General features: G+C 42.0%; 1 protein-coding gene across 1 annotated transcript in view; it reads left to right on the top strand.

The window, feature by feature from the left end:
- GABBR2 (gamma-aminobutyric acid type B receptor subunit 2) overlaps positions 1–22,391 on the top strand; it is a 1,360,263-nt gene that overhangs the window by 885,829 nt on the left and 452,043 nt on the right. The window contains exon 11 of the mRNA XM_073678612.1: positions 16,534–16,666. Coding sequence (XP_073534713.1) covers positions 16,534–16,666 — 133 coding nt within the window. The remainder of the gene's footprint in view (positions 1–16,533; positions 16,667–22,391) is intronic.

Below are 22,391 nucleotides of genomic sequence, written 5' to 3'. Positions count from 1 at the left end.
ACGCCACCCGTGGATTGCGGTCAGAGTGAACCGCCGCTACAGGGCAGACCACTGAGGCTGGTGTTGTGGGTGCAGCAGAGCGTAGCATAACTCCCCACGGGAGGAGTATAGCCTCAGGGCAGTGTATGCGGAGGATGGGGGTGATGGTGCAGGGCAGCAGCAGTAACGACACGGAGTCAGTGATGCAGTTCAGGGCCTTTACTCACAGTTCTTATTATCCAGACCACGTCTGCAGGTAACGGCTGCCCACGTCGTACTGTGCTCACCAGGTGAGGGGCTCAGACAACTCCCAGATAACTTTGGAGCACTTCACAGGACCCCCTTTGTGTGTCCTTTGTCTGGCCTTTCTTACCAACACTTCTGTCCGGCTGCCTCGGGCCTCCTCTTGGTAAACTTGGCGCCAGTTTCCCTGACCCTATGTGGTGCCTTCCTAGCGGGTGTAGCGAGGGGCTGCGCCACATAAAATGTCAGAGCCTCCGGTTTCTAGCTGAGGGTCGTTTCCTGCCTCCACTAGTTCGGGGACCGGTCTCCCCCTTTGGCCTGACCCCTCCACGCAGGTGGATTCGGGCGTGCGGTGGCGACTCGCCCGTCCGCACCCCTGGGATCCCTTCATTCCTCGTTCCTGGAGCCTTCTCCGCTCCTCTTCCTTCCTTCTCCCTCTTCCAGGCCTGGGCCTCTGTTACTAGGCCCGCCTCCGGAGCAGAGCTCATGCAGAGCCCCTGCTCCCTGCCACTTCTGCTCAGACTTCTCTGCACTGAACTAAGATGGTGCCCACCTTTTATACTCCCTTCTCAATGCACCCAGGAACTGCTTCCTCCCTGCTCCTGCACTGCAGGGTTCCCCTTCCTCAGTGTTCCCTCCCCCCACTCCAGCCAGGGACAGGGACTGTCGTGCCCATCTCAGGGGCATATTGGTCGCCCTGCCCCACGGCAATGTGGTGTAATGCATGCAGGTGTCGGGTCCTGATCCACACTCCATCCTTACCTGAGAGTGAGATATCACACCTCTGGGTGAGGTGCAATACGTCTGTAGCAACCGAGCCCTCAGGGTGCTACAGTTCCATTTATCTTCAGCCTAGGTGACGTATTACGATACAGGGCCGTGATTTTGGCTATAAAAGGGTCCCCTAGACCCCTACCCCAAGCTTTTTAAGAGAATCATATATGGCGTGCCAGGAGACTCTATGGAATGCTTTCTCAGCATCCAACGAGAGTATCTAATTACAAATTTTTAACTGCATCTAGCCCAGGAAATACTTTGTGCCTAGTAGCAGTGTCTGCTAGTGAGCGGATTATCCCGGCTGTTAAGCAAGCTGCACCACCTGTAGGTTAGACACTTAATTTTTTCAAAGGAAATGCTTCGGGACCATGGGATACTTAGTGAAGAGCATCAGGAGGCACCCCAAGGCATAGGGGCTGGGACTGGCAGTAGGATGCCTTGCGGTGGACAGCCGAGCTCGATCCTTATAAAAGCTTTTTAACTGCAGCAGCTTTAGTGGACGCTACTGGAGCTGGAATTACCGTGGCTGCTGGCATGAGACTTGCCCTCCAATAGATCCTTGTAAATGGATTTAAAGTGTATTCATTCAAATTAGAGAGACAATTTAAATTAAAAAGCTTAGAGCTGCCTCCACCACAGGGGGCTCGCTCGACCCACCAGCGGACAGGCACCAGTATTGGGAGAGGGGGGCTGGCCGTCAGGGTTCACCGCGGCTCTGGCACAAACCCGGCGACACAGAGGTGGCACGGGCAGGAGCGGACTGGCCGTGTCGGCTTCTCACTTTTTGGATTTTAGAAGGGCATGACATGCCTATATCTGTGTCTCCCCCTCCTTTTACTCCTCCACCTCTTTTATTTTCGCATGACTATATGTACTTGTCACTTTTCCATGTGTTAGTTATGTCTTATGAGCAGTTTGTCAGCTTTTGGACACCTTTGAAGGTGTTTTCTATGTGTTTCTATGTGTTTTTGTTTGCCTGCCATTGGTTTTAACGGTGTTCGAAGGTGTTCGACGAACAGTTCGACGAACAGTTCGGCGAACACACGGGTGTTCGACGAACCGAACCGAACTCGAACACTACGGGGGTGGCTCAACACTAGTTCTTATCAGATAATTTTTTCTGGACCCATTTTCTGATCCACACTACAAAGCAACAATGTCAGTGGATAGATATGAGGAAATTCAGAGAAGCCTTCAATTTGATGATAAGCAAACTCGTCCTGCAAGATTGGAAATGGATAAATTAGCACTAGTGATGAGCGAGCATGCTCGCTACTGCTCAGTGCTCACCCGAGCATCTCACTGCTCGAGATGCTCAGCGCTCGCCGAGTATTTCCGGGGGTGCTCGGCAGAAGCTCAGGTCCCCTCCCTGCATGTTTAGCGCTCTTTACATAGCCAATGAACATGCGGGAATTGCCTGCCACTCACTGTAATGCCGCATCCATGTTCGTTGTGGCATTACCGTGATTGTATCAGACCTGGCTCCACCTTGCTCGTCACAGTCACTCTGGAATCAGAGCGTGTAGGGAGAGGTGCTGCTGAGCTAGGGAGAGATTTGCTTGTTTATTAGGTAGTGTAGGTTGAACAGAAGTATATTACACATATCCATCCCAACAAACAGTCCTTCTGAGGACTAATCCATCTGCAGAGATATCAGGAGGCAGTGTATATAGGCAGGCAGGCAGTGTATATAGCAGACTGCAGTGCATATAGCACAAGAGGCTCCATTCCAGTTCGGTCTGTTAGACATTTCTAGACATAGGCCCAGGTCTCTGGGGCCAGGAATAATTTTTTTTTGGATCTTAATCCTCATTATTTGCTTAAAAAGCAATCCAGAGAACACCGTATTTCTGCGCCATTGGCTTGTTGGCACTGCAGAATACAGCCAGGTCCTTTCCATATTACATCGCTAAAAATCCAGCTATTTAAAACTGTGGTTCATCCGTCACACGGATGACATATAATTGCACTGAAAATATTGCCATTTCTGGCCTCCATTAAAATTTTGTTTCAGTGTGTCAGTGAAGCTATTGACACCAGTTTGCTGTTAAAAATACAGTAGTTACCTTCAGGCCAGGTATTTAAAACTGTGTTTTCTCAATCACACGGATCACATATACATTTTCAGAAAATACTGCCTTTTCTGGCCTCCATTAAAAATGAGTTTCAGTGTGTCAGTGAAGTTTTTGACACCGGTTTGCTGTTCAAAATAGTTACCTACAGGCCAGGTATTTAAAAATGTGGTTTGTTTGTCACACGGATCACAGATAAGTTAGCTCCAAATTCAGCCATTTGTAGTGAGCATGGAAGATATTGTTCTCCATTTAAAATGGGCAAGGCATGTGGCAAGGGACGGGGAATTGGACGTAATTGTGATGGTGATGGTGCAAGCAGAGGCAAGCTGAAATTGTGCTAACACCCACATCTTCTGGCTCGACCTTCCTGTCCCAGTTAATAGGGGACCGCAGAACACCACTATTGAACACAGAGAAAAAGTTATTGGTTGGATAGCAGATAATGCTTTCAGTCACTTAGCCACCACCACCACCCTGTCTTCCACACTGTCAAGTCTCAGTAGCCGTGAGTCTGGACCACATATTCCTCACCCTGAACCTCCTGCCTCCCACCATGCCGAGTGCCCAGAGACAACTGATTCCACACTTACACACTCCGAAGAGCTGTTCACTTTTCCATTTATAGATTTGGGCATCTCGCCCGGTCTACTTGAAGCAGGGCAAGAGGAGATCGCAAGTAGCGATGCCCAAATATTTGAGCAGCCACGGTCACATGAAGGCGGTGGGAAACTGTCACAAGAGGTGGATGATAATGAGACACAATTGCCAGAGAGTCAGGAGGAGGACCAGGGCATGGAAGTGGAAGACGAGGTGGTGGATGATATAGTAACTGACCCAACCTGACAGGAGGACAGCAGCAGACAGGGGGATGATGGCAGAACACCCCAACAGTCAGGAAGAAGCAGTGTGGTGGCAGCAGACAGAAGTCAGACAACCATTCCCCGTAACACCAACACGAAGGAAGTTGCCAGTACAACTGTTAGGTCTTCCTGAGTCAGGTTGTTTTTTAAAGACTCTACCGATAACCCCAAAAAGGTCATTTGTACCACCTGCCAGACCAGCATCAGCAGGGGTGGCAAAACAAGCAGCCAGACCACCACCAGCATGATGAGGCACATGGCAGCAAAGCACCCAACTTTGTGGGCTGAACCCCAGGGTCCAGGAACAGTGTCTGCGGATGGCACCACTGCTTCTTCCGCTGTTGTTGATGCAAGCCAATCCCCTGTCGTTGCATACTCTCAAGTAGCAGCATCAGGAAGCACATCCACGTCCTTGTCCCAGTGCAGCATTCAGTTCTCCATACCCCAGTCCTTGGAATGCAAGCAAAAATACGCAGCCAACGCCCCACAGGCCACACTACTAAATTCCCACATTTCGCGATTGCTTGCACTCGAAATGTTCTCTTTAAGGCTCGTGGAGATGGAAGCCTTCCGCAAACCTGATGGCGGCAGCCATCCCTCAGTACTCAGTCCCCAGCCGCCACTATTTCTCCCGGTGTGCTGTCCCCGCATTACACAAGCACGTGTCCCAAAACATTAGCCATGCCCGCAACAAGGCAGTTACCGGGAAACTCCACCAAACCATGGACACATGGACAAGTGCTTGTGGGCAGGGATGGTACATCTCGCTGACGGGACACAGGGTTAACATAGTTGAAGCCAGGACCCAGTCGGACCTTGGGACGGAACACGTCCTCCCGACGCCAAGGATTGCGGACCCTAGGTCAATCAGGATTGCCCCCACTGTCTACAGCTCCTGCACCTCATCCTCCTCAGCCTCCTCCTCCTCTTCAGCCTCCATCTCCGAAATGACCACATCAGTCACAAGTTGGAAGCACTGCAGCACTGCCTCGGACAAGCGGCAACAGGCTGTGATGAAGCTAATATGCTCAGGTGACAAACCGCACAATGCTGAAGAGTTGTGGACAGCTCTGAAAGAGCAGGCAGATCTGTGGCTCACACTGCTGAACCTACAGCCAGACATGGTCGTGTGTGACAATGGTCGGAACCTGATGGTGGCTCTGAGGCGAGGCGAGCTCACACATGTACCATGCCTGGCCCATGTGCTTAACCTCGTGGTTCAGTGGTTTCTCCAATCCTACCCGGAGCTACCGGATCTGCTTGTTAAAGTACGCCGCCTGTATGCCCATTTTAGATAGTCACCTACAGCTTCTGCCGCCCTTGCCGTGTTTCAGCAGCGTTTGCAGCTTCCGGTTCACAGACTGGTGTGTGATGTCCCCACGCATTGGAACTCTTCACTGCAGATGTTGGGAAGGATTTTTGAGCAGAAGAGGGCAGTTTTTGAGTACCAGCATCAACAAGGCCTTCTGTATTCAGTTCAGACTCCACATATAAGACCTCAGGAGTGGACATGGATGTCAGATATATGGACCATCCTCCAAAATTTTGAGGACTCCATCATTAACGTTACTATCCCACTTCTCTGTCTTCTGAAAAACTCTCTGCTCACAATCAAAGAGGATGCATTGCAGGCAGAGCACGATGAGATGGAGCAAGGAACCATACAGGATGATTACACACACTTCAGCCTCATCTCATCCCAATGTGGATTGGGTGACAATGAGGAAGAGGTGGAGGAGGAAGAAGAACAGGAGCTAGTTTCATGCGCTATAGACGGTACTACCTGCACAACTGTCATACCGTCTGTCATACTGTCAGCGTGGATGGCCTGAGGACAGAGAGGAGGAGGAGGGGAGCATGGTCAGTCATCCTCTTAGTGAGGACACGGAAGTCTTGCCTGCTAGCAGTCTGGCATGCATGGCTGAGTTTATGTTACGCTGCCTTTCCCATGACCCTCGCTTTTTCAAATTTTTGGGTGACAGTCATTACTGGTTTGTGACACTTCTAGACCCACACTATTAGGAGAACTTTATATCTCTTATTCGTGAGGCGGACAGGTCTACAAAAATGGGGCAGTACCAGAAGGCCATTGTAGCGAAACTATTAAAAAAAATCCCATCAAAAAACGCTGGTGGCAGAGTTCACAGTTCGTTGGACAACCAAGGACTAGAGGTGAGAGAGACACAACTCCATTCTAGCAGAGGCAGGGGAACACTGTCAAAGTAATGGGAACATTTTCTCAGCCCCTCCCATCGCACCGGCCTTGAGGCGCGGGGTACTCTCACAAGGAGTGCAAAGTTTGGGAAGATGCTGAGGGAGTACCATGCCGACCATACCAACGTCCTCCATGATTCCTCTGTGCCTTATAATTATTGGGTATCCAAGCTGGATATGTGGAATGAACTATCTCTCTACACCTTGGAGTTCCTGGCCTGCCCTGCCGCTAGCGTTTTTTCTGAGCGAGTTTCTAGTACCGCTGGTGGAATTATAACTGATAAGCGCATCCGCCTGTCAACTGAAAATGCTGTTTTTTCACATCCACACATGGGTATACGCTTCCTGATTTGGGCTATTTGCTCTTGTTTTCCTTCTTCTCCTCATCCTCATTCTCCACCACTATATCACACATAATTTAAAAAAAAAATTATACAGTATGTTCATGAATACCCCCCAGGGGTAAATATTTGTCAGCCCATACACTTAGTGCATGGGCTTTACAATTATATGAGACCCGCTCCTTTCTAGTGTGAACATTTTTTTATGAGGCCTTCCTCCACGTCTCTTTCAAGGGGCATTGGAGTGCCTCCCAATTTTTGGCAGCCCTTGCATTCACTGCATAGGTCAACAGTATGGGAAACCCACTTCCTAAAAATGGGAACATTTTTTCATGAGGCCCTCTACGTCTCTTCCAAGGGGCATTGGAGTGCCTCCCAATTTTTGGCAACCCATGCATTCACTGCATAGGCAAACACAATGGGAAACCCACTTCCTAATAATGGGAACATTGTTTTCAGGAGGCCCTCTGACCTCCACGTCTCTTCCAAGGGGCATTGGAGTGCCTCCAAATTTTTGCCGACCCTTGCATTCACTGCATAGGCAAATACAATGGGAAACCCACTTCCTTATAATGGGACCATTGTTTTCAGGAGGCCCTTTGACCTCCACGTCTCTTTCAAGGGGCATTGGAGTGCCTCCAAATTTTTGGCAACCCTTGCATTCACTGCCTAGGCAAATACAATGGGAGACCCACTTCCTAATAATGGGAACATTGTTTTCAGGAGGCCCTCCTCTAAATCTCTTCACTGGGGTATTGGAGTGCGTCCAAATTTTCAAAAGGGTATTGGGGTGCGTCCAAATATTGGGCAGCCCTGCCACTCACTGCATATGCAATAACAGTATAGGAGACCCACTCTTTAGTAATGGGAACAACAAAGCCTAGCCGGCTGATGGCTTTCTAAAAATAGTGAGGGCCGACTGCTGGCCCTTTAAGAATAGTAAAGTCTGCCTGATGGCCCTATAAAAATAAGCTTTGTGACTTTCAGAGTCCCTCCTTCATAAATGAATCAGGATATGTCTGATCATGTCTCACATACTACATGGCCAAATAAAGTTGTAAAATGTTAAAATGACATTTCCCGGTCAATGCATTTGTCACGGTTGAAAGCAAAGCAAAAACGCATCAAAAATGTTACGTGTGACTATAGCCCAAGATGTGGAGGAGTTTTTTTGTTTTTGTTTTTTTATTTTGCCTTATATACAAGTCATTGCCCTGGAAAGGATGTTCCTTAACATATTTCCCAGGAAAATCCATTTTGGTTTCCTTTTATTGTGAGTCCGTAAAAGTGGCTTAATACCTCTGACAATGTTGTTGACAGCAGTGACCTGGGAGTCAGAAATGCTTCCAGGGGTCTTCCCTATGCTGTTCCCATGCCATTTGAGCACTGTTCCCATCGATTTGGCCAATTTTTAGGCCCTCTGCAGACCGCCAGGGGGAGCCGCCTGCAAAATGCTTGAGTTTCCCACAGACTTACAATGGGCTCGTTGCTCGGGTCGAGCACCTGAGTATTCCAATGTGCTCGACCCGAGCAACGAGCACCCGAGCATTTTAGTGCTCGCCCATCATTAATTATCACCTATCAATTAGCACCTATTATCAGTTACATCTGGAATATTTTTATCAAGAATTGTATCAAGCTCTACAATCATAGTGCTAATGTAACAGTGGATGAGAAACTTGAAGCCTACAGAGGACGTTGCAAGTTCATTCAATATATGCCTAGTAAACCAGCCAAATATGGAATAAAAATATTCTGGATGTGTGATTCTGCTAATTATTATGGGATGAATGGGCTTATCTGTTGTGGCAAAGAAGTTGGCGCTCCAGTGCAGAAAGACCTAGGTTTTGACATTGTTATAAAAACTTGCGATATCAATTTACAATTCTGGTAGAAGCAATACAATGGACAGTTACTTTACTAATGTTAAACTGGGCAATTTTTTGCTTGAAAAAATCTTACAGTTGTTGGTACAATGAATCTAAATCGACAAGATATTCCTCCGGTGATGATCACATTCCACAGCGATCACTTTATGATAGTGTCTTTGGTTTCAGCAACAAAGCAACAATGGTGTCTTACAAAGCGAAGAAGGAAAAATCTGTTATATTACTCAGTACCATGCATCATGATTCCAGTATTGACAGCAATGACAGGAAACAGAAACCAGAAATCATCCTGCACTATAATAAAACTAAAGGAGGTGTGGACAAGATGGATGTAATGGTTGGAGAATATTCATCCAAGAGGCAAACAAAACGTTGGCCTGTAGTCATTTTTTCAAATATACTTGACGTATCAGCCCTTAATTGCTACATTATTTATACTGAAACTCATCCCGATTTCTATGCTAGGAGGAAGGATAGGAGATGCCTATTCTTGAAGGACCTTTGCCATGAACTTGTAATGTCTCACATGATGCAACGAAGCAACATAAAATGCTTGCCAAAGCAAACTAGGGAAGTTATGAAATGGTGTGGCGTATTCCTTTTTCAGGCAATTCCAGAGCCAGGAAAAAGAAAACAAAAGCGTTGGAAAACTGAGTGTTACTGTACCATTTGTGGAGAAAATGTCTGTAAAGAACATTCTTCAGAAAAGATAACGTGTAAATTGTGCGGAAGATCAATAAAATTGAAAAGGAAAAGTTGGAAAAGAAATGTAGCTGCAGCTAGTTTACTTCAACATTTAGGCTATGTGCCCACGATGCAGAAATGCTCCGGATTTTTCCTGAGCGTTTCTGCATCTCCCTGGCAGAAAAAACACATGCGGATTTTACATGCGTTTTTCCTGCCAGGGACAAGCGGAAGTGAAGCGTTTTTGCATGCATTTCTGCATGCGGGTTGTCAAGCGCTTTCCAAGCGATTTTAGCATCACTTGGAAAGTGCTTGACAACTTGGTCACACTATATAAATCTATGCAACCGGCATGGATTTGTATCGTGTGACCGTAAAAGAATGGTAAAAAATAAAAAATAAATATTATACTTACCTTCTGATGGCCCCCGGTGTCCTTATCCGATGCGTCTTGGCTAACCGGCAGTTCGTGGTGGACTAAAAGGACCTGCCATGACGTCATTTAGTCATGTGACGAGTCACGCGACCGCCGAAGTCAGCGGTCGCGTGACCCGTCACATGACTAAATGACGTCATGACAGGTCCTTTTCAGACCATCGCGAGCTGCCAGCAAGCCAGGACGCATCGCTATGGACACCGGGGGACATCAGAAGGTAAGTATAACATATATTTTTTATTTTATTCTTTTTTTACAGGTACTATGGTACTCGGGTCGGGAGGAGAGTCTCCTCTTCTCCAAACCCAGGTACCATCCGCACATTGAAACGCATGGTATCCGCATCTGCAGATGCAGTGATGCGGATGTCATGAGATTCAATGCAAGTCAATGGTGGCGAAAACGCCGCGATTCCGCAAAATAATTGGTAGTACTGCGTATTTTCCCGCAATGATAATCCGCAGCGGAAATTTCCGCAGCATGTGCACAGCACATGTGGATTATCATTGGGGAACATGGCAGACCTTCTACCAAGCGTTTTTTAAGCATTTCTGCAGCGGAATTGCCACTGCGGAAACGCTTAAAAAACGCATAGTGGGCACACAGCCTTAAAATACCCTTGTTTGTGTGTTTTTCATATCCTTGTTTGAAATTTGAAAAAAAAATTGTTAAATGATAAAAAGGATTCATCACATAGAATGCATAATGCATGTACTTACTTTTTTGGTGTTTTCTGCAAACAATTCTAATTACAATGTTCCTGGAGTTCCTCCATATGATTTGCACAAGGCGAGTTATGTGAAAGTGTCATGCATTCTAATTGTCTAGATAAGAAAAGGTGAGTGCTACCATGAGTCCTGTATCATGTCAACAGTAAAGTATCCTGGAACCATTCATGTGTGTGGTTGATTTCATTCAAGGTAGTGAGTCATTCACAATTTTGATAAAGAACACTGCCATGAATAAAGAATGGTATCTAAACATCCTCCAAAAGTAACTTCTTCCAACCATCCAGGAACAATTTTGTGATAAACAATTATTTTTCCAGCAAGATGGAACACCATGTCACAAGGTAGAAGTGATAATTAAGTGGCTTGGTGGATAAAACATTACAATTTTATATAAACGACCAGGACACTTCCTACATCTCAATCCCACTGAGAACCCGTGGTCAATGCTCAAAAAGTGGGTCGACAAACAAAAACAACAAAATTGTGATAAACTCGAAATACCGATTTGGCAAGAAAGGGTTTCCATCAGTCAGGATTTCACCCAGAGGCTAATATTCAGAATGCCAGGGAAAATTGTAGACATATTGAAAAATAAGAGTTAAAATTATAAATATTGAGTCTTTGCATAAATTATGTGTTTATCAATAAAAGTTTAAAATCTTATGAAAAAACTTATAATTGTAATTCAGTAACCAGAGAAACATTTGACTAAAAAATCTAAAGTCATTGAAGCTGCAAACTCTGTAAAAACTCAAATTTATGACAGTCTTAAAACTTTTGCCCATGACTTTGAGCTCACCCAATCACTAGCAACAACACAAAAAAGCATCAGCACTGCGACCAATAATTGTCTGCAGTGGTCATATGTCTGTATGATCCGAATAGTATGTACAGAGCTATGTACGTCCTGTTCTGGTACTATAAGCTTGTTACTTCTGCAGGCATTCACTGGCCACAACAGTCACAAGTTTAGGCCTGCTAGAAAGGGAAATTGGGCCATGTGCTACAGTTTTTTTAAGCTAAAATAGTTATGGACAATTGTACTTTAAATGTTCAATTTAAAAACATATGTAAAATAATTGGGGGAGGCGTGGTTATCTAGACCTCAAGAATATGGAAGACTATATGGCAGCAGGTTATCTAGTCCTCTAATGATAAGCTCCTGCTGATAAACCTGTGATGTTATCAAAACACTACAGCAACCAGTTTAGCAAGCAATACATTGCTGGAGTCAGGATCTCTGCCCCTACATCATGCTGTTCTCAGATTTGATGACACACACCTGGTGACAGATGCCCTTTAAGTGCATGTGTCAAAATACTGAATGCCATAAGTAAATACATTTAACAGCAAGAAACTGAGCAGCACATCTTTGCCTAGTTTCATGTTCTTTGAAAGGGTTCCATACTTCGTAGGTCTCTTCAGGTGATTTAAATAAATATTTTATTTTATTTGTGTGTAACTACATGGGGAATATAACACTGAAAAATAGCAAAGCACCATATAGATAGATTAGACAGATAGATAGATAGATAGATGGATAGATAGATAGATAGATAGATAGATAGATATTAGTTAGATATAGATTGATATTAGATATATAGATATTAGTTAGATAGATAGATAGATATTAGTTAGATATAGATTGATATTAGATATATAGATATTAGTTAGATAGATAATAGATAGATATAGATTGATATTAGATAGATAGTTATCAAATAGATAGATATTACATAGATATAGATAAATATTAGATAGATATAGATTGATATTAGATACATAGATATTAGATAGATATGATAGATAGATATTAGATAGATAGATATATCCAGAGATGCACTGTACCCACTGTAGATAGATAGATATAGATACTATTACATAGATAGATATTAGATAGATAGATAGATAGATAGATAGATAGATAGATAGATAGATAGATAAGGAATGGAAAAAACAAGGATAGAAGAAGCACCAATATATAATGTCTGGGTGCTAAGCTTCCCTGGTACAGACCAACCTTCAATATCAGGCAAAAAGTAGGAGGCAGCCCACCCTTAAAAGTAGGCAAAAAAGTGCTTTTTAATGGCCCATCATGGCTATGCTTCGGTTCTGTAGTGAGAACCTTTCTCATAAAAATGAGATAATAGATAAATAGATATTAGATAGATAGATATGAGATAAAATCCAAAAATGAAGACAGGACTCCTAGGAGTGCTGTCTTCATTTTTGGATTTTAGATGCTGAGTTTGGTCTATGCAGCCGATTTATATATTTTTGTCTGCTTGCTTATGCTGTTTGGATTTTATTTTTTTCTAGAAATAGAGATAGATATAGATAGCTATTAGATAGATAAATATAGATATATATTAGATAGATAGATAACAGATATACAGTAGTGTTCAAAATAATAGCAGTGTGTTCAAAAACATGAGTCAAGCACAAAATCTTTATACTAGTTTCTATTTCCATGCTTTGGGAACATTGCACACTGTTTTCTAATTCAAAACATGGAGAAAAATGTGTAGAATTTTTAACCACTTTACAGAAAATAACAAAAATGAACTTTGGGCTGTTCTAAAAAAATAGCAGTGTCTGCATTTGTCTTTACAAACTCACATTATGTACTCTTTTTTTGAGGATTTAGCATTCCTGTGAATCACTAACCTACAGTTTGGTAGAACTGCTTCACATCTATGTTGCATAGAGTCAACCAACTTCTGGCACCTGTCAACTGTTATTCCAGCCCAGGAGGCTTTGACTACTTCACACAATTTTTTGGCATTTGTTGGCTTTGCCTCAGAAAAGGCATTTTTAATGTCACCCCACAAGTGTTCTATCAGATTAAGGTCCGGGGATTGGGCTGGCCACTCCATAACCTCAATTTTGTTACACAATTTTGTTGGAACCAAGATTTTGTTTGTTTACTGGTGTGTTTAGGGTCGTTGTCTTGTTGAAAAGCCAATTTCAAGGGCATATCCTCTTCAGAGTAAGGCAGCATTACCTCTTCAAGTATTTTGTTATATGCAAACTGGTCCATGATCCCTGGTATGCAGTAAATAGGTCTGGCACCATAGTAAGAGAAACGTACCCATATCATGATGCTTGCACCACAATGCTTCACTGTCTTTAGAGTGTACTGTGGCTTGCATGCAGACGTTGGGATTCGTCTAATGAACTGTCTGCAGCCCTTGGACCCCAAAACAGCAATTTTATTTTCATTAGTCCACAAAATGTTTCTCCATTTCTCTTTAGGCTAGTTGATATGTTTTTTGGCAAATTGTATATGTCAGTACATGTCTTTTTTTAACAGTGGGACGGACTTTGCGGGGACTTCTTGCTAAGAGATTAGCTTCACACAGGCGTCTTCTAACTGTCACAGTACTCACAGGCATCTTGTAAGTTTGGCCACTGACAAAGACATGAACAGTCTATAATTTTAAGGATGTGTGCCAACTATGCCTTTTTTAAGTGTTTCCACAGCGGTACTTCCGCTGCAGAAACGCTTAAAAAACACTTGCTAGAAGGACTGCCATGTTCCCCAATGATAATCCGCATGTGCTGTGCACATGCTACGGAAATTTCCGCTGCGGATTATCATTGAGGAAAAATACGCAGCACTACCAATTATTTTGCGGAATCGCGGCGTTTTCGCCGCCATTGACTTGCATTGGAACGCATGGAATCCGCATCACTGCATCTGTACATGCGGATTCCATGCGTTTCAATGTGTGGATGATACCCGGGTTTGGAGAAGAGGAGACTCTCCTCCGGACCCGGGTGCCATAGTACCTGTAAAAAAAAGAATAAAATAAAAAATATAGATTGTACTTACCTTCTGATGGCCCCCGGTGTCCTTGTCTCGGCTTGCCGGCAGCTCGCGGTGGACTCAAGGACCTGCCATGACGTAATTTAGTCATTTGACGGGTCACACGACTGCTGACGTCGGCAGGTCCTTTAGTTTACCGAGAGCTGCCGGCAAGCCGAGACAAGGACACCGGGGGCCATCAGAAGGTAAGAATAATATATTTTTTTTTAATTTCTTACCATTCTTCTGGTCACACTATATAAATCCATGCCGGTTGCATGGATTTATATAGTGTGACCAAGTCGTCAAGCACTTTACAAGTGATGCTAAAATCGCTTGGAAAGCGCTTGACAACCCGCATGCGGAAATGCATGTGAAGAACGCTTCACTTCCGCTTGTCCCTGGCAGGAAAAACCCATGTATAATCCACACGCGTTTTTTCTGCCAGGGAGATGCAGAAACGGTCAGGAAAAAATCCGTAGAATTTCTGCATCATGGGCACATAGCCTAAGGGTAGGTTAATTTTAACATTGAGAGATAGAATATCCAAAAAAAATCAAGAAAATCACATTGTATAAATTAGATAAATTTATTTTAATTTTGCAGTGAGAAATAAGTATTTGATCCCTCTGGCAAACAACACTTTATACTGGGTGGCAAAACCCTTGTTGGCAAGCACAGCAGTCAGACTTTTTTTGTAGTTGATGATGAGGGTTGCACACATGTCAGGAGGAATTTTGGTCCACTCCTCTTTGCAGATTATCTCTAAATCACTCAGATTTCGAGGCTGTCGCATGGCAACTTGGAGCTTCAACTGTCTCCATAGGTTTTCTATGGGATTAAGGTCTGGAGACTGGCTAGGCCACTCCATGACCTTATTGTGCTTTTTTTGAGTCGCTCCTTTGTTGTCTTGGCTGTATGTTTTGGGTCATTATCTTGCTGGAAAACCCAGCCATGACCCATCTTCAATGCTCTTACTGAGAGAAGGAGGTTGTCACTCAGGATTTTACGGTACATGGCTCCATCCATTCTCCCATTGATGCGGTGAAGTAGTCCTGTGCCGTTAGCAGAGAAACACCCCCAAAACATAATGTTTCCACCTCCATGCTTGACAGTGGGGATGGTGTTCTTTGAGTCATAGGCAGCATTTCTCTTTCTCCAAGTATGGCGAGTTGAGTTAATGCCAAAGAGCTCAATTTTTGTCTCATCTGACAGCACCTTCTCCCAATAACTCACAGAATCATCCAGGTGTTCATTGGCAAACTTCAGACAGGCCTGCACACATGCCTTCTTGAGCAGGGGTACCTTGCAAGCACTGCAGGATTTTAAACCTTTAAGGCGTAATGTGGTACCAATGGTTTTCTTGGTGACTGTGGTCCCAGCTGCCATGAGATCATTAACAAGTTCCCCCCGTGTAGTTTTAGGCTGATCTCTCACCTTCCTCATGATAAAGGATACCCCACGAGGGGAGATTTTGCATGGTGCCCCAGATTAATGTCAATTGATAGTCATTTTGTATTTCTTCCATTTTCTTACTATTGCACCAACAGTTGCCTCCTTCTCACCCAGCGTCTAACTTATGGTTTTGGAGCCCATTCCAGCTTTGTGCAGATCCATGATCTTGTCCCTGACATCCTTAGAAAGCTCTTTGGTCTTGCCCATGTTGTAAAGGTTAGAGTCTGACTGATTAATTGCGTCTGTGGACAGGAGTCTTTTATACAGGTGACTATGTAAGACAGCTGTCTTTAATGCAGGTAACTGGTCCGTAGGAGACAGAACTCAATGGCTTGTATGGGATCAAATACTTATTTCTCACTGCAAAATGCAAATAAGTGTATCTAATTTATACAATGTGATTTTTCTTGATTTTTTTGGGATATTCTATCTCTCAATGTTAAAGTTAACTTACCCTTACAATTATAGACTGTTCATGTCTTTGTCAGTGGGCAAACTTGCAAAAACAGCAAGGGATCAAATAATTATTTCCTTCACTGTAGATAGATATAGATAGATAGATATTAGATATAGATAGATAATAGTTGAATAGATATAAAATAGATATTAGATGGATAGATAGATAGATAGATAGATAGATAGATAGATAGATAGATACTGGGGTGCATAAACCATTAGTGTAATCTGTGGAGCCACACAGTGGCCCAAGAGGGAAGGGGGTCCATTTTCACCTCACCCCCCCAAAACAGGTGGAATTGTACATTATCATGAGCTATTGAGCTGCAAAGGGCCCATATAGTGTTCTTCACTGGGGCTCTTTTCTGTAAGTGTCAGCCAGTGGATAGATAGATAGATAGATAGATAGATAGATTGATAGATAGATAGATAGATAGATAGATAGATAGATAGATAGATAGAAAATAAATAGATATTGGAGTAGATAAATAAATAGATATAAGAAATGTAGACAGATAGACTTGTTCGTATAATTGAAGTGCTTTTTTCTTTCATCATTCAGCATTTATGTGTTCTCTTCGACAGGTTAATAAAGATGTCTAGTCCTTACATGAACAACCTTATTATCCTTGGAGGAATGTTATCCTACGCATCCATATTTCTGTTTGGCCTTGATGGATCATTTGTATCAGCAAAAACATTTGAAACTTTGTGCACAGTAAGTAATTCTGCATCTGCTGTTTTTATACCTTTTTCACCCTTGTAAGACAGTATTGTTAGTAAGCGCTGCACAATTGAATGAATCATACACTGTGCTACTTACTTTACAATGTGCTTGGCATTTTTACTTTCCAGAGTAGATGACCCCTTTTTTTCTCTTGACAACAGTACTGTAAAGCATTTTTTTTAATTGGGAAGTTTTTCTCTAGCTTCTATGCAGAGGTGTGTTGCTACATACTAGGTGAAGGCCAATACAGTAAATTCAGGATGCATATGATGGTGTGTGGCTATCTCGTGTAATTACAATAAAGAAAATGTTAAAAGTTTGTAATGAGTATGGTTTACAAACTCACATTCATACAGGAAGTGTACGAGAACGATATATAGTAGAGAGTGTTCATATATCCATATTATTTCTTGCATGGTTGATTATTTGTAAAGAAGCACAACACAGATCATTGGGCCAATTATAGCGACGGTCAGGTCATATTACATTCGTGTAAAGCAACCGTATTTTTCGAACTAAAAGATGCACCAGACCATAAGACGCACCCCAAATTTTGGGGTGGAAAATAGGAAGAAAAAAAAAGATTTTTATAAAATGGAGGTCCGTCTTATAATCCGCACAGCCCTCCATGTGCTCGCCAGAGGTAGCCTGACTGCCATTAGATACCGAGATGAGATCCTCAGACCCCTTGTGAGACCATATGCTGGTGCGGTTGGCCCTGGGTTCCTCCTAATGCAGGACAATGCCAGACCTCATGTGGCTGTAGTATGTCAGCAGTTCCTGTACGATGAAGGCATTGAAGCCATGGACTGGCCCACCCGTTCCCCAGACCTGAATCCGATTGAGCACATCTGGGACATCATGTCTCACTCCATCCACCAACGTCACATTGCACCACAGATTGTCCAGGAGTTGGCGGATGCTTTAGTCCAGGTCTGGGAGGAGATCCCACAGGAGACCATCCACAACCTCATCAGGAGCATGCCCAGGCACTGTAGGGAGGTCATACAGGCACGTAGAGGTCATACAGGCACGTGGAGGCCACACACAATACTAAGCCTCATTTTGACTTGTTTTAAGGGCATTACATCAAAGTTGGATCAGCCTGTAGTGTGTTTTCCACTTTAATTTTGGGGGTGACTCCAAATCCAGGCCTCCATTGGTTAATAAATATTATTTCCATTGATAATTTTTGTGTGATTTTGTTGTCAGCACATTCAACTTTGTACAGAACAAAGTATTCAATGAGAATATTTCATTCATTCAGATCTAGGATGTGTTATTTGAGTGTTCCCTTTATTTTTTTGAGCAGGGTATATTATACTCACTTCAACCCTCCCCAAATACCTAAGCTCGGTTCTCCACTGGATCCCTCACTTCAGTTTCAGTCTTCATCTCTTCAGTCTTAACTCTGGATCAGAATAATCCTCACACAAAGCCATCATGTCGCGTGAGCCTAAAAGTAGATGAAAACAAAAAATGTATTAATTTGATCCGACAAAAAGAGGAACAGATATTATCCAATGTTTTGACCTATACAAATGTCTTTATCAAAGACATCTGTGGATTGTGAGTTAGACTTGTCGTAGTAAGTGAAGCAGCGGTACTGTTCCAGACCAAACTGAGTTCATGTAGAATAGAACTGCCACTTCACTTACTAGGACTGGTTGGCTCTTATTCTCCACAGATGTCCTTGAAAAAACCTTTTGCACAGGTCAAAACATTGGACAATAATTTAAGCAGAACCGAATGTTTTCCTTTACTTCTGTATTGAGGTTTCACATTGAAATATGACTGACCTACAGTTCCTTCCTCAAGCATGTAATTGTTAGAACAGCATTGCTGACTTCACTCCCCTCTTGGGTCGTGTCAGGCCTAATAATGTGAGTTTGTAAATGATATCATGACATCATAGGGTGACATATGTCATGACATCCCATAAGAGCTAGTCAGCGCCAGATACACCAAAGAATAGAGACTGAAAAGAAGAAGACTGGAAATAGCTTGACAATGGGCGGAGAGATGCTTCAATAGGATAGGTGAGGTATGAGGTGAATATTTTTCTATTTTTTAATCTCACCATTTATTATGCTCTGGATTCTGGAAACACTTCAAACCATGAATTTATTTTTACCACCAATTGGGGCACATTCGATTCTCAGCGAATAAATTTGAGGCAAAATAAAATTGAATTTTCCAGCCAAAATTGAGTGAATCTGAAGAGTTTGAAGTTCACATAATTTGCTTATCTCTACTGTCCAATTAGTTATGAGCTTTGCACATAAGCTAGCGCAACAAATAACCTAACATATAATTTGTTAAATAAATATTTATGACCACTCTGAAAATAGAATTATTATTTAATTGGAGAACCCATTATCCCCACTAAATAGTCTGGACAAATCAATAATGTCCAAACACATGGCTTCTCCTGTAACTAAAGCCATGGTCTTTTTACGTGATTTGAGTTAGTTATAGTACCAGGTACATGTATATTTGCTCTAATTTTTCAGGAAAAACAGTGAAGTGTCTGCAGTGGCTCTTTGGTTTCGCTGATATATTTGGATCTAAGGCGCAAATCTACCTTTATTAAGATTTGTTAGGTTAAGGTTTTTGTAGAAATATTGTGAAAAATATAATAAAAGTGCAATTATCTTAAAGTGAAGTAAATAGTCAGTGATTTTTAAAAGTAAAATTTTAGAAGTAAAAAATTGCTCATTAATTTTGTTTGTACTTTTAAAGTATTTTATTTTGTAATACGCTCAAGAAAAATCAGAATTACATGGTATGCCACTGTGATTTCATCCCCGCATTAGCAAGTTTATCTCTACACAGTATGCTTTTGCCAAAACTCCTACTTCCATCTGTCAAAACCATCCTTTACTTCTATGAAACTGATTTTCTCAGTCTCACAGTAACCTCCCCAACATTTAAAATAATTGCATTTTCCAGGAATAAATTAGGATGTTTACAAATCAGCTTCATTTTTTGCAGATTAATATTCAAGTATCTTCCCTTTCCTATTATCATAATCACCACATGGAATATTAAATTAGTCTAATAATTTATATTTATTCCACATTTGATATGGCTAATTTTCCAAAACTAATATGTGTGTAATACGATTGTACAAGTCATTCCATGCACCATAGTACACTGTTGCACTACACTATGCATTAATACAATGTCATTTGCTGTAATTTTGCATTTTTATTTGCTTATTGTATTTGAATCATTGTAACTCCCATGCAGTAATGTTATATGAAACATAGCAGTTTTAGAGAAAGGGATCAAGAAAAGTATCTAATCTTCAATAGCTCTTGCTAAAGCAGCAATCATAATAGCATGTCTAAAGAGAGAAACATTTATCCATGATTTTATCATTTTACCATTGAAAACAATGAACTGTAGTTTCTAATGTTTATAATTATAGAAAGCCTATCCAAATAATCTTCTACTTTCCCAACATGTAAAGAGCCTTCAATCCTATCAAATAATTTCATAAGGTCAGCAAAGGAAAAAAAAAAACTCCAAAAAACCTATACAGTGGCATATAAGAGTTTGGGCATCCCTGGTTAAAATTACTGTTAATGTGAACAGTTAAGCAAGTTGAAGATGAAATGATCTCTAAAAGGCCTAAAGTTAAGGATGACACATTTCCTTTGTATTCTAGGCAAAACATATATATATATATAGTCATTTTTTTACATTTTAAAAATTACAAAAAGGAAAATGGGGCAATGAATTTTTTTGGACACTCTGCATGGTTAGTACCTAGTAGCTCCCCCTTTTGAAAATATCACAGCTTGTAAATGCTTTTTGTAGACAGAGAAGAGCCTTTCAATTGTTGTTTGAGGGATTTTCATCTGTTCTTCCTTGGAAAATCCTTCCAGTTCTTTGAGATTCCTGGATCATCTTGCATACACTTCTATTTTGAGGTCTAGCCACAGATTTTCAATGATGTTCAGATCAGGGAACTGTGAAGGCCATTGCAAAACCTTCATCTTGTGCCTTTTGAGGGAGTCTATTGTGGATATTGACGTGTGTTTAGGATCATTATTCATTTGTAGAAGCCATCCTCTTTTGAACCTCAGCTTTTTTACACATGGTGTTATGTTTGCATCAAGAATTTGTTGAAATTTCATTGAATCCATTCTTCCCTCTACCCATGAAATATTCCCCATGGCATTGGCTGCAACACAACCCCAAAGCATGATTGATCCACCCCCATGCTTAATGGTTGGGAAGATGTTCTTTTCATAAAATTCTGTGCCCTTTTTTCTAAACACATACCTTTGATCATTGTGGCCAAAGAGTTCTATTTTAACCTCATCGGTCCATAGGACTTGTTTCCAAAATGCATGAGGCTTGTTTAGATGTTCTTTTGCATACAGTACTTCTGACACTGAATTTTATGGTGAAGATGCAGGAGAGGTTTTCTTCTGATGAATCTTCCATGAAGGCCATATTTGTGCACGTGTCTCTGAATAGTAGAACAATGTAGCACAACTCCAGAGTCTGCTAAATCTTTCTGAACATCTTTTGAAGTAAAGCGGGTGTTCTGATTTGACGCTCTAGCAATGCTATGAGCAGTTCTAACTGAAATTTTCTTGGTCTCCCAGACCTTATCTTGACCTTCACAGTTACTGTTAACTGCCATTTCTTAATTACATTTTGAACTGAGGAAAGGGCAACTTGAAAATGCTTTGCTATCTTCTTATAGCCTTCTATTGCCGTCTCCTGCTTTGTGGGCCTCCACCATTTTCATTTTCAGAGCGCTAGGTTGCTGCTTAAAAGAACCCTTGGCTGCATTTTTTTGGCACAAGGTTAGAGGAGGCTGGGTTTTTATAAAGCTGGGAAATTTGCATCACCTGGCCATAACCCTAACTGGCTAATTAAGGTCTGAAACCTTGGTCACAGGTATCTGAGCACACAAATCTCCAAGGTTGCCCAAACTTTTGCTTTAGCCCATTTTCCTTTTTGTAATTTGCAAAATCTAAAAAATCACTATCGCTATCCAATTTGGGGCAGTACAGATCTCTTACTATTTTCTCATGCCGGTTCGGCATGAGTAGACCATCGCAGCCGATATGGATATGGATATGGATCACACTCACCCACAAGTCTATGGGTGCACCTCTAATAAGATTCAGAATCAGAACACACTCAGATGACACTCGGTTCAAACTCTGACAATAGTCTCCAGTTCACTAATATTCTTGGGTTGCTAAAAGAATCATCCAAAAAAATTAAGAGAAGAGATGATTGCCTTACACAAATAAGGAAAAGGATACAAAAGATAGCAAATACATTTAAATGTTTCTAGAGATACAGTTAGAAGCATAGTTTGCAAAAGATCTACAGTAAGATTTGTGTCAGCATTCATTGAGGTTTCAGTTTGCACAATAAGGCCACATTCACACGTTCAGTATTTGGTTAGTATTTTACTTCAGTATTTGTAAGCCAAAATCAGGTCTGGAACAATCAGAGTAAAAGAAGTCTTTTGAGAGGGTTTTACAAGGAACAGCTTTAACCATATTGTATTTTGTTTGAGCTATTTATATACTTGTATAAGTTAATCATGTCCATCTTTAAAGGGTTTTTCCTGCTCTTTGTAAATTTCTGCAGTCTTTTTATGGGATTGCAGATTCCTTAAAGCTGTTTCTCATTCATTTCTCCTAATAGAACATTAAGAGAAGCAAAAGAGAAGCTAGTT

This window comes from Phyllobates terribilis, unplaced genomic scaffold (genome assembly GCF_046119375.1).
Source record: "Phyllobates terribilis strain yellow unplaced genomic scaffold, ASM4611937v1 Scaffold_4__5_contigs__length_816908805, whole genome shotgun sequence".
NCBI lineage: Eukaryota > Metazoa > Chordata > Amphibia > Anura > Dendrobatidae > Phyllobates > Phyllobates terribilis.
The sequence above is the reverse complement of the archived record's forward strand: the minus strand, read 5'-3'. Positions and strand labels throughout refer to the sequence as shown.